We start from the raw sequence: 12,776 nt of genomic DNA on the forward strand, positions 1-12,776 counted from the left end.
TTGCTCATCTGTGCAGTGGGGCAATGGTGTCTCCCTGCTCAGCTTTACACACGCTTGTGAGGAATGAAGAGTGAGATGCTGAGATAGGATGTGTCCATTATAAAGTGCTACACAACTGTAAGCTTGTTTCACTTTTTTTCCTTTTCCCAAGATTATTCTCTTGGGTCACTGGCCTTTTGAGTGGCAAGTCCTACAGGAGGAGGAATCCTAGACAGTGCTTTCCAGGTAGTACTCTGAATTTATAGCACAAGAACTCAGTGCCCATACTTTTAATATTAGAATGCCTGGATGAAACTAGACTGCTGTCCCTGCTAAATTTCTGCTTTTGCTCCTGATTTCTTAAATAGTTTTATTTTGTATATTGTGCTGTGATTTAGCTCCAACGGCGCCATGAGCAGATGAAAAAGAATTTGGAAGCACAGCACAAAGAATTAGAGGAAAAACGTCGTCAGTTTGAAGATGAAAAAGCAAACTGGGAAGCCCAGCAACGTATTTTAGAACAACAGAATTCTTCAAGGTAACTAATATCAGATTCCCAAGAAATATGTATAATAATGTTTTAAAGAATTATTTTCCTATTATTTTTAAAAGATTAAAATAACACTTTAAAAGACATCACCTGTTATCATGCATCCCAAGGACAATCATTTTCGTGGATGAATATTTTTAGATAGATGGATGCAATCTATGTAATCTGTTCTTTTCACTACATTTTCCATGACTTAACAATCTTCATAATTATAATTTAGTAGCTTCCTAACATTCTTCCCAGTTGACTCACCATAATCAATTTCTTACCTCCTTCTCCCAATTGTTTATGGACATAATGGTTGTGTTCAGTTTTTGGCAAGCATAGACAACATTGCTACAAAGATATTTTATACATTTACGGAGTATGTTTTATTTATGTTGAATTATTTCTTTAGGATAAAATCCTTAAGATAAAATTTTGGATATTTAATTCCTAATACATCTAACCAGTTACTTGCTCTTAATTTATACAAAACTCAGTAATATTTGTACCTTGGTTTTCTTTTTTTCCTCATAAGTCCCATTTAACACTGAAAAGTGGCATCCCTGTAAGGATTCTGCAGTTAACTCTCAGTACTAATAAACATTTTCAAGATTAGACGTTTGTTCTGTAACACTATTCTTCTATTAACTTCTTCCCCAAGGAAGAGGAAAATGTATTTATAAAAGCAAATGCATTTCAGAATACAAATGGGCAGTAGGAAAAAAGGATATTCTATTTGACGTCAGTTGATCTTTTTCAATATGCACTATTTCATTTGGGAAGAATAAATGATTCTTTGTCATATTTTCTACTGTTTATCTTGGAGTTTTGTCAAATACTGGATTGTCTAAGAAAATATTCTTATAGACTAACATTGTCCTCATTGTTCACTTCTAAATCTTGTAATTTTTTAAATGAAAAACTAGTGTTTGAAAATTCAACACACTTGTAATTTAGCTAGCTATTGCTACCATATGTTGTCTATAATGTTTATAATGTAGTCACTCATTTTGATTACTTTCCTTTAATCATTTAGAACCTTGGAAAAGAACAAGAAGAAAGGGAAGATCTTTTAAACCCTCTATTGACCACCAGTTACGTATTAGTTGCCAATATGCCAGCTTGGACATCAGTGTTTGTTGGATCCGTTTGACCAATTTGCACCAGTTTTATCCTTAATGATGGATTTAACAGCATGACAAAAAAAAATTTTTTTTTTGTTCTTGATGAAGATTAAGATGCCTTGAATTGTCTAGGGTGTTGTGTACTTAGAAACTAACAGCTCTAAGTACCTTTCCTACATTTTCTTTTCTTTTTTTTATTAAACAGATGTCTTCAATTTAATGCAAGAAAACATTTTACTATTGTACAATCATGTTCTGGTGGTTTGATTGTTTACAGGATATTCCAAAATAAAAGGACTCTGAAAGGTTTTCATTGAGGATAAATTGCCATAATATGATGCAAACTATGCTTCTCTGATAATTATAATACAAAGGTTCCATTCAATGCAGCGTATACAATAATGTAATTTAGTCTAACACAGTTGACCCTATTTTTTGACACTTCCATTGTTTAAAAATACACATGGAAAAAAAAAAACCTATATGCTTACAATGCACCTAGAGCTTTTTTATAACAACCTTTTTTTTTGTTTGTTTATTTGTTTTGGATTCTTTAAATATATATTATTCTCATTTAGTGCCCTCTTTAGCCAGAATCTCATTACTGCTTCATTTTTGTAATAACATTTAATTTAGGTATTTTCCATATATTGGCCCTGCTAAAATAGAATATAGCATCTTTCATATGGTAGGAACCAACAAGGAAACTTTCCTTTAATTCCCTTTTTACACTTTATGGTAAGTAGCAGGGGGAAGAAAAAGCATTTATAGATCATTTCTAGGCAAAATTGTGAAGCTAATGACCAACCTATTTCTACCTATGTGCAGTCTCTTTATTTTACTAGAAATGGGAATCATGACCTCTTGAAAGAAAAAAAAGTCACCATTCTGCATTTAGCTGTATTCATATATTGCATTTCTGTATTTTTTTTGTTTGTATTGTAAAAAAAATTCACATAATAAACAATGTTGTGATGTAATAGAGTGTGAGGTCTTAAATATTCTACAGGTGATATACAAAGCTAAAAGAATGGGGAGAAACTTTTCAACTTGAATTTGCTTCCTCCAGGATTGTAACTCTTCTCTTGTATGTTTGTTTCATTTAGAATGTGTATGTGCTAATTTTCTAATTTATGAGATACAGTATCTCTCTACTGATTACTGTCTCTCATTAATATGTTATTTCTCTGAGAACAAATCCCAGCTCATTCACATTAGGTAAACTCTCAGGTCCTTGGGAACTGAAACTTTTTAACTGGAAGGAGGGTGATATAATTTCTTTTCACTGAGGTCAAATGATAGAGATTTTAATTTAATGCTCCATGATATTTTATTTTTTTTAAAGATTGGCACCTGAGCTAACAACTGTTGCCAATCTTTTTTTTTTTTTTTCTGCTTTATCTCCCCAAACCTCCCCCCCCAACCCCGTATATAGTTGTATATCTTAGTTGCAGGTCCTTCTCGTTGTGGGATGTGGGACGCCGCCTCAACATGGCCTGATGAGCGGTGCCATGTCCACGCCCAGGATCCGAACCCTGGGCCGCCACAGCGGAGCTGGCACCGATATTTTAAATAGAATTAATACAACCCACTTCATTACCTTAAAGAGTTTCACCATGTCTGTTACTTTTTAAAATTAATGATCCGAGCAAAGGAAGTAACTAATAATTCTGATTAGCTAGTATTTTTGTTTACTTCAGAGGCTGAAGGATTTAAATAAATCAGTATGCTTGAAAGATATCCTTGTTGCTTTTCAAAGATATATAGATCTAAAATGTAAAACATATATTAGGACATTATAGAATCTTGACTTTACATATAAATTCACCCCAGGGTACTTTTTCTTTTCTTTTTCTTTTCTTTTTTTTTTTTTTTTTGATAAGGAAGATTCCCCCTGAGCTAACGTCTGTGCCAAGCTTCCTCTATTTTGTGTGGGTTGCCATCGCAGCATGGCTGCTGACAAATGATGTAGGTCCACACCAGGGAACCAAATTCAGGCCACCAAAGTGGGAGCAGTCCAAACTTAACTACTAGGCCACAGGGCTGGCCCCCCTTAGGGTACTATTTTTAAAGCAGATCTCATGGGACATTAAAAACATGATTTAGGAATATTGCAGTGAGCATTTATTCTTATTTGATGGCCATCACTAGTTTATAAAATTCTCTTGGAAAAGTTTTGTTAATACTAAAATGCCTTCTGCTGTTGGAGAACATAACATGTTGCAAATGGTTTTTTAAAATAAATTCGCTGTTATTTCCAAGACCAGAATCAGATGTTCAGGAATAACTGTAAGTGAATACCTCGGGGGTTTTGTTTGTTTGTTTTGGTCGTGTGTTAAGAGTGAGTGGGTTAACAGCTCTAACCAGAAAGGTTTGATTTTAGGGAGTTAAGAACAACCTACTGAATTTGGAAAAAGCAAAATGAAAGAGTTTGTATAGACCATGTGCCTAAATCGTGAAGTACTACTTCTAGAAACAGATTCTCGTAGTTACCATTTAAAAATTCTGTGATGTTTGTAAATCACCTTTATTCTACCACCTTAGTGAAGTCACAAGTCTTTATCCATGTCATGCCTAAGGTTTTACCTGAATCTGATACAGGACATTTAAGGCAGGGTCTTTTTACTGTTGACTCCAGGCTTTTCAAGCATATAGACGGCTGTTTTTGGTCTATGGCCTCTGGATTTCTAAGAACTGCTATATGGTCATTCACAATACATACATGTAATGTTCAGGAAGGCAGAAGGAAAGCCCAGCTTGTAAACAGCAGCACAGGCAGTGCTTAGTCTCCGTTGTTAGAGACATTATGTAAGGGTAGTAATTCGCTAACCACTATCTTTCTAATTAAGCAGGATTGACCAAGTAAACACTAATCCCAGTGAAGTTTGGCTATCTTGGGGCAGAGGTTTACTGCCACCTAGTGGAATAAGATCTAATTGTTTTTTTAAATCAAGTTCACAAGTAATGGGAAGTTGATTGGACATATGGCTTATTTCTATGTAGCTCAGGTTGTGATCTTGAAAGCTGGATACAGACTCCTGCCTCTTGGAGTCATTGGCTTGTTGTCACACTACCACCTGCACATTCTGACTCCCCACACCTTTCATGCCTTTTAACCTCTTGGAGAAACTGACCCGGGAATGTGGAGGTGAGCAAAAAGAAAGAGGAAAGAGGGTAAGGTGGCCAGATAATGCAGCAAGAGCAAGTGCTGACTTAGTAAGCATCTAGATCACCACCTCCAAACCTGATCCTGTTTCCTTATGAAAATGTTTTCAAGCATGTATCCATAATTGTATAGTAAATTGTATGAATGTGCTGCTATGTTAATGTGAACATTATGAAACAAAATTTTGAAGAGTGGAAAAAAAGTTTGGCACTCTTCTCAAGCCCCAGTAAATTGTCCGGCACACTTCGGAAGTCATTGATCTAAGTTTGTAGATCATTAATATTCAATTATTGCTGAATCCCCAACAAAATCTTAGTGAAAACTGTTGTGGTATCCTACTTGATGTGAGAGGAAAAAGTATTGTCCGCCACTCCAGTAAATTGAAATCCTTTCTAATAAAAAGCTTGCAAATGTAAACACAAGTTCATGTACTTCCTTCAGGATATTTTCCCTGCCCCTTTAGTCATAATAATGACTATTATATATTGAACATTTGCTCTGTTCCAGACAGTAAACTACATAGTTTATGTACAGTATCTTCATATAATCCTTTATAGATGCCAGTGTCATCCTTTTGAAGATTTGGAAACAGATTTGGAGATGTTAGTGACTTGTAGCAACTGGCAGAGCTGCGGTTTGAACCAGTCTTGGTGACACCAGGGACTGTGTACTTCACTTTTGTGCTATACGACTACCTGGTGTCTGCTAGCAAACACTGAACACGCTCATCATCTAGGTTCAAATCCCAGCTCTGTGTGAACTAGGCATGTTACTTTTCCTTACTGGACATTTGTTTCTTCAGCTATAAAACAGGGCCCACATCTTCCTTGCTGGTTTGGAGTGAAGATTACATTCTGACTGCACATGTGAAGGTGTCTGGACTTCAAGAGATTATCTTTGAATGTTGATGGAAGAGGTGATGCCAGGGCCACGACACACCGGAAGTACTGTTTTTCCCCAGTTTTAGGTGATGATTCATTTTCAGGAAGTTTGCATCGTGCCATAATAGGTCTCTAGACCTGCTTTTTTGTACAAAGAGGCAGCCTTTTGGAGTTAGAAATGAAGTATGTTTCAACAATAGGGCACACCAGGGAAGCAAGGTAATTTTGGTGAAGAATGAGTTTTTCATGGTGCTAGTAGTAGGAGTTATAAAATGTCCTTCTTTGCAAGTAATACTGAGATGGTTTATCGGAGTATCTCATCTGACAAAAACATTGCTACTTTTCAAGCAAACTTGGTTCCCATGATTTAGCATTAATCCACACAATGTTCAAAGTTTAGTGTCTGCCGTTTTCTTCAGAAAATACGGGCTGACAATTTCCTGTGTTCTTTAGCAGCTTTTCAGAGCTTCACAGGAAGAATGAAGACTATTCTTGGCCTGAACATATGCCCCATGGGGTGCTGGGCCCAGCCAAACAGCCTTGTATTAGCAAAGGAGGGTCAAGTGAAAGGAGACCTTGTTCTCTGCCAGGCTCTCAAAGGGTAGTCTGAAACCCCATTGGCCACACACAACCACTGTTTTAGATGCAGTGTTTGTGGACTTGCCAAAATATAATGCCACTCCTTTCTGCAGTCCTTTGGGATGGGGAGAGGGAGGAGTTGACACCTCTGAGAACAGAGATCTGTGAAGACGTGGCATAAGATGGGGGACTAAAAGGAGGGGTTGGTAAGACACTACTAACAAATGTCCAATTTTTCTCTCCCTCTTCAAAGTGGGCCCTGCTTAGCTTTCTAGCATCCAGGTGTGTGGCAAGGAGCCATGTTTCACCTGGATATTTACAAGGATCCCCGTGGGTGAGGGACTGACTCTCACCCTAGTGTGGAGTACTGAACTAACTTGGTCCTGCAGGGGCTTACAGCTTTTTTTTTTTTTTTTTCATTTAATTCCATTGTCTTTGAATTTCACTGGTCTCTTTCATATTTAAATATATGCCTCACTCAACTGCAGACACAGAAAAGTTGTCTTTGTCTTGGATAAGCCAGTAATTTAAGCAACTTGGCAAATGGTAGGTGAAGGGACGGGTGCCTTCACATGCACCCTGGTGCTCCCCTTGCTTTTAAGAAGTCAAGAAATATATATTTTGTCTGGTTGGGAGTGGGGGAGCTGTCAGTTTTTTCCCTAGGGATAAATCTTATATGTGATTGTACAGATTTGAGTCTTAGTATGGTTTACTTTTCAAAAAAAAAAAAAAAAAAACCTTTCAGTAACACAGTTCTTTCATTGAGAACCTAAAATAAAATCCCTCAACCTTCGGGTTGCTGCGTAGAGGTGCCAGGATCTCAAGTTGGCATTTTCTCTCCCAAACCCCCACTTCAGTAGTGCCTAATTAGATCCCATTCCTTACAGTCAGTGCTTGGAAGATGGAGTGAGAGGCCACTGAGGCAAGCTCACCTTCCGTGATCTCTCTCTTCAGGTGGGATTGGCCCAGTTATGCGCATGTCCTGAAGAGGAGATGGGCTTTCTCTCCAACTTGTGAGAACTGATGGACTCATCCTACCAGATGTGAACATTCAGATGATATTCAAACTGGGAAGAAAACCTGTTTTATCAAGGGAGAAGAAATTCACTTGGAAATATGAAAGAAGGGAACAAAGTCACATAAAAGTGCAGCAACAAGCATCTGGCTGAGTACCTGTTAATGTGCCACATAGGTAGGGTTCTCATAGATTCTCAGTTAAAGCCCAGTAGAATTCTATGGCGTGGCCATTTTAATTCCTTTTTAAAAAGCAGACTGTGATGTCACTGTCTGATAATAACATTTGTATTAGTTACCCATTGCTGCATGCAAAGCAACAGATGCCATCTAACCTTAGTAACAACATTTAAGCTGCAATAGTAACATTTATTATCTTAGTTTCTGTCAGGAATTAGCTGAGTGGTTCTGGCTGGGAGGCGGCATTAAAGATGTAGGCTTGGAGCGACAGACAGTCACAGACAGTTGTCTGAGGGCTTGACGGGGCTGGAGGGCCTGCTTCCAAGATGGCTCGCCCAGACAACTGGCAAGTTGATGTCAGGAGGCTTCGGTCCCTTGCTACATGGACTCTCCATAGGGCTGGTTGAGTGTTCTTAGAGTGGCATGGTGGCTGGCTTTTTCTCAGAACAAGTGATCTGAGAGAGCAAGGTGCAAGCCACAGTGTCTTTTATGACCTAGCCTTGGAAGTCACACAATGTCATTTCTGCAGTATGCTATCTATTGCTTATGCAGCTCAGCCTTGTTCAATGTGGGAGGCTGCTGTACAGGACCTAGAGTACCAGGAGGCTGTTACCACAACATTTTATCCATTTTCCGGTTAGTAGACAGTTTTCCATTTTTACAAATAATGCTGCAGTGAACATTTCTGCACACATCTTCTTGTCCAAATAGGCAGGAGTTTCTACAGGCTTGTGTATCATGAACAAAGCCAGCAAGTCTGTGGCTTTTAGCTTCTGTCAAGGTTTCTGGGAAGCATTATCCCCTGCCCCCTCACCACTCAGATCTGATGTCTCCACAGGCCTGACCCGCAGCCTTAATTAAGAGAGCAGATCTCCCTCCTTGCCTTAGAGATTGAAAAATCTTAAGAACTGCAACAGGCCCAGTATGGTGGATGGCACGGCTGTGGTCTGAGAGGACCACTGTGAGCCGGACAGCACTCCTGCTCCCCTGCGAACTTGTCTCCTGGTAGGGATTATGGGTAAATCAGACGCCAATTCTGCAACCAACCTGGGCCTTTGAATCAGCTCAACTCACCCACACGCCACACTCCAGCTCTGGGTGTAACAGCTAGGCCATCCTGCACCTTTACCTGTGTTGGCTTTTGTGGAGCTCCGCCGCCCTACGCCTTCTCCCTGATGCCCAGGCAGCTCCTGAACCTTGACCCTCATGAGCCTGCACCTCTCTCCCTCCTTTCTTGCTGCCCACCCTGGATGTAGGTTTACACTTACCCTACTCCATGGGTCATAGATGCACCCAAAGCCCACACATCCCAACACCCCCTCCCCAGGGCTGGCTTCCTGGTGGTGCCCCCAATGGATTGTCAAATGCCCCCTCCCCATTTATAGATTTTTAATGAACTTTTTTCTTCTAATTTTCAATTTTAGCAAAAAGTACTTTTTTCTGGACTGTTTTTGAGCCATATGCCTTATATTAAATGGGTATGTATATTAATCATGTATTTCTTAGAAACAAGGAAATTCTCATATAATAGTACAAGCAAAACGATGAAGTTTAATGAGGTTTTAATAAAACTTTAAAACATTTATAGATTCTCTTTGCTACCTTATTTTCAAACATATACTTAGGTATTCATATTTATATACATTGCATTTCACTTTATGGCCCAAAGCTCCCAATTCCGGCTGTTGTGTTTGTATTTTCCTTCAAATGAGTTTAAAAGGGATCATCTGTGTCTCTGGGCCTGGACCCCTTTGGTGCCAATAAACCTTGTGGTTTGATGGGATGGAATCAGTGGCAGGGTTGACACGAGTCTAGTCTCCTGGCCCCCAGTTCACTTCTCTCTCTGCTGGCCTGTGGGGCAGACTCATTTTTTCCCATTCATTCACTCAATCATTCACTCCATCCAACCGCTGAGCACTGGGACCTACACATGGCACGGGGGTGGGGGTGGGGTGGGGGGCGGGGGTTGGGATATGAGTGCATGTGTTTGCTGTGCGCGGGACACACAGGTGCATGACGCTCCTTCCCTCCAGGAGCCCGCAGTCTCTCAGAGAAAGGGGCATGAAGCACGCTGGGGGGACACTTAGCGCAGGGCCACAGTCGCAGAAGATTGGATGTGGTCAACATTTGTTGCCGTCTGAGGGCCAGGTGATGGCCAAGACCCTCAGGCTTCCCTCCCCCACGTCCTAGGAGGCGCTAGACCCAGCCTTGCTCTAGATGTCCCCCACTCCGCGCCGAGACTTCTGCCTGTGGCCGGCCTGGTGAGACCGCAATCCCACTGCCACTTCCCCGGGGGGAGGGGATCTGAGGATTAAAGGAGCTGAAGGTTGTGGCCCAGGCCTGGCCGGGCCCGACAGGTGAAGGCAGCCTCCTCCGCGCCCTCTGGCGGCCGTGGACACCTGCGCAGGGCCCGGCTCCCCAGGCCAGGAGCCCGCGCGGCGACGGCCTCGCGTCTGTCCAGCTCCTTTCCTCTTACCGTCTCTTGCGATCAAGCGGAGGTTAGCTACGGGGACAGCCCCTGCCTTACTCCCAGGGGCCGCCATTCGAGCGTCAGCGGCCTTTGGGACAGAAGGTGGCACATCCCCTCTCAGGTGGCGACCCCAGCGAGCCCTTAGAGGTGGCTTTCCTGGGGGCTTCCCCGAGCACCAGCTGCCCCTGGATTCCATGCCACTCAACAATCGGATATTGTTTTGTTTCAGAAATACTTTAGGACCTTCTATTATTTTTATTAGGGAAGAGTTTTAAGAATGCTAGAAAAGTAGCGGACTCTTTTGAAACAGGCAGTGGAGTAACTTCCCTGGTGTCTGGAGTCCTGTCAGTGGAAGGGGTAGGATTTGAGCTAATTGCGAAGCCACACCAGATCACTCTGGGCAGCCTTCCTCTGGCAGCCAGCAGCCAGTGCCTCCCATACCCTGACATCTCCCTGGGAGCACCATCTGGTGAGTCATCACTTCTTCATTTTCCCTTTGCTCTCCTGTGGGGATCTGACCTGGGCCTGTGCCTTGTCTGGGCTTCCCCAAGACAGAAAGTGACAGGGACTTTTCTAAACCCAGTACAGCCAGGTCAAAGTCCAGGTCAGGCCAACAGGACAGAGGCTCTGGTGGCTTCCCGGAGTCCCCTGTCTCTTCCTTAGCTCTAGCTCAGGCCAACACGGCCGCCTCATCTCCAGAGACCTCCCTCTCCACTGCAGCCCCTCCCCACAGCCTGCCCCTCCCATCTCTGTCTCCACCCACTCCTGTTCTTACCTCTGAGGCTCCTGGCCCTCTGGGCCCCACAATCTGCCTCCCCTCACTCCCCCCCGCAACCCTGTGAGCACTGTGCAACAGGCACATCAAGCTTCTGCTTGTGTCGCCAAAAATTGAGGAGGGGAAAAGTTTCAAGTTTGATACTTTAAAAAAAGACATCAAATTACTAATCATAGGAAACCAGAATTTGTTGGAATTCTGGATTTTGCTATATCTGTTTATAGTTTTACAGTTTTTCATTTTGAATTGGGTGGATGGGTGGGGAGGGGGCACCTCATCTTTAAGAGTTTGCAGCCTCTGTGCATCCAGCTTCTCGCTTACTCTCATGGGGGCTGAACATCACGGGGAGGCCAGGCCTGGGAAGAGCCAGGACAGCAGGAGGTGGAAGAAACCTTCGGTCTGCACCAGGGGCGTTTGCTCTCTGTGCAGCTCGAGTGCCCAGTGGAAATGCTTAGGAGGGACAGGACTGGGTGAGGGAGAAGCCAGCGTTGAGCCTGGCATACAGGGGAAGATGATCACCCTGTTGGTACTCATTGATTACCCTATTGGTGATCAAGGGCACTAGGGCATCAGCTCACTGGTGGCTGTGGAGGGGAGACACCAACCTTCTTGGAGTATCAGCCTGGCCAAGTGGAAGTGGGGCACTGGGATTAGGAGTCCCCAGAGACCTCACTGTGTCCTCGGTGGATGGGGAGACCTCTCTGGAAAAAGCATGTGACAGACACTCATGTGTTCCTCCCGGAGTTGTGACAGCACACAGTGGGCCCTCACAGGGTTATTCGGGCCACTTGAAAAGCTGGCGGACATTGCCTGGCAGGTGGTCTGGTTACGGGAATAGTGTGTGGGTGGAGGCCTGTCTGTGCCCACCTGGCACCCTGCCCTCTTCTCTGAAGAAGATGAATGGGGAGAGGGCAAGAACTGGGAACGCACCTCCCAGTGGGCACCAGGGGGCAGTGCTGCCCCAGTGTCAGGCTCCTTTCACTGAGTAACCCTTCCTGGTTTCCAGTAGCTGCAGCGAAACTAACTTCCTGGGACTATATTAATGTTTTTGGATTTTAAGAAGTAAAAGTTGTCCTGAGGGCCATGAACTTGGTGCAGATCCTTACAGCAGCAAGTGGAAAAACTTGGTCTGGAGGAAAGAAGCATTGAGACCAGGTTCTGCTCTCCAGCTCTCTGATGAGAAAGAAGTCTTTCACCCTCTCTTTGCCTCAGTTTCTCTGTCTGCCAGACTGGCACAATCTCTTCCCCATCTATGGCTTAAGGAACTCTTGTGCTAAAAAGGGCAGTAAAAGATAGTCAGCCCATAGTCATCGGCATTCCTATGGTAAAGAAATGTGCCAATGTCATACCTTTACAAATGGATTCACAAGTCCATCCTTTGAAATTAATTTTCCATAGATGGAAACACGTGGCAGTTGAGTGAGGCTTCCTGCTTTTGCAAGTTAACACAGCCAAGGGGCCATGGACGGGCTGGCAGAGCAACAAATTAGCTTGGCGCCAAAAGAGGTGAGAAGCCATAGAGTCCAAGTCCAGCCTGGCCAGTGGGAGACCTCGCAGCATCTGGGAGTCTCTTTTGGTGTGTGGTGGGGAGACAGTTTATGGTACCTACTGTTGGATGTCCAATTCCAGGGCCTTCCCTTTGCTGGGGGAAGTTTCTACCACCAAAGAGAAACAATCCTCTGAAAGTGAGGGAGGAAAAAGAAGGAGGAGACGGATTTCCTTGTGGCTGAACTTCTTGTCAACCTTTTCTGGAAAAGCATGGCCCTGCTCACCCCGCGGAAGACAGTGAGGCCAGTGCAGCATGAGACATGACAGGATGAATTTCTGGAGCTTTGGCAGAGCCAGGTTTTGAACACATTCCCTGGGACAGACAGGCAGAATGTTCTAGAAGAATCCAGCAAGGCCAAGCTCGCTTACTGAGTTGTCTTTAACTTTAAGCAAAGGAAGGGTTTACAGATGGCATGCAGTTTTCTAAAAGGCATCAGGTTATGAACATAAGTCCATTCGGCCCAGCATATTTATACACATCTCAACCACGTGCATCAGGGAGGTGCCCGTTCTGCCTCCACTACT

At 43.1% G+C, this 12,776-nt stretch overlaps 1 protein-coding gene across 3 annotated transcripts in view; it reads left to right on the plus strand.

The window, feature by feature from the left end:
• The window catches only part of SEPTIN7 (septin 7), a 114,162-nt gene extending 111,544 nt beyond the window's left edge, over window positions 1-2,618 (plus strand). For all 3 annotated transcript variants that reach the window (XM_046669648.1, XM_046669647.1, XM_046669649.1), the window contains 2 exons: window positions 378-517; window positions 1,551-2,618. In XM_046669648.1, the coding sequence (XP_046525604.1) occupies window positions 378-517; window positions 1,551-1,590 (180 nt within the window). In that variant the 3' untranslated portion in view covers window positions 1,591-2,618. The remainder of the gene's footprint in view (window positions 1-377; window positions 518-1,550) is intronic.
• The last annotated feature ends 10,158 nt before the right edge of the window (window positions 2,619-12,776 follow it).

Source organism: Equus quagga, chromosome 8 (genome assembly GCF_021613505.1).
Source record: "Equus quagga isolate Etosha38 chromosome 8, UCLA_HA_Equagga_1.0, whole genome shotgun sequence".
Taxonomy (NCBI): Eukaryota; Metazoa; Chordata; class Mammalia; order Perissodactyla; family Equidae; genus Equus; species Equus quagga.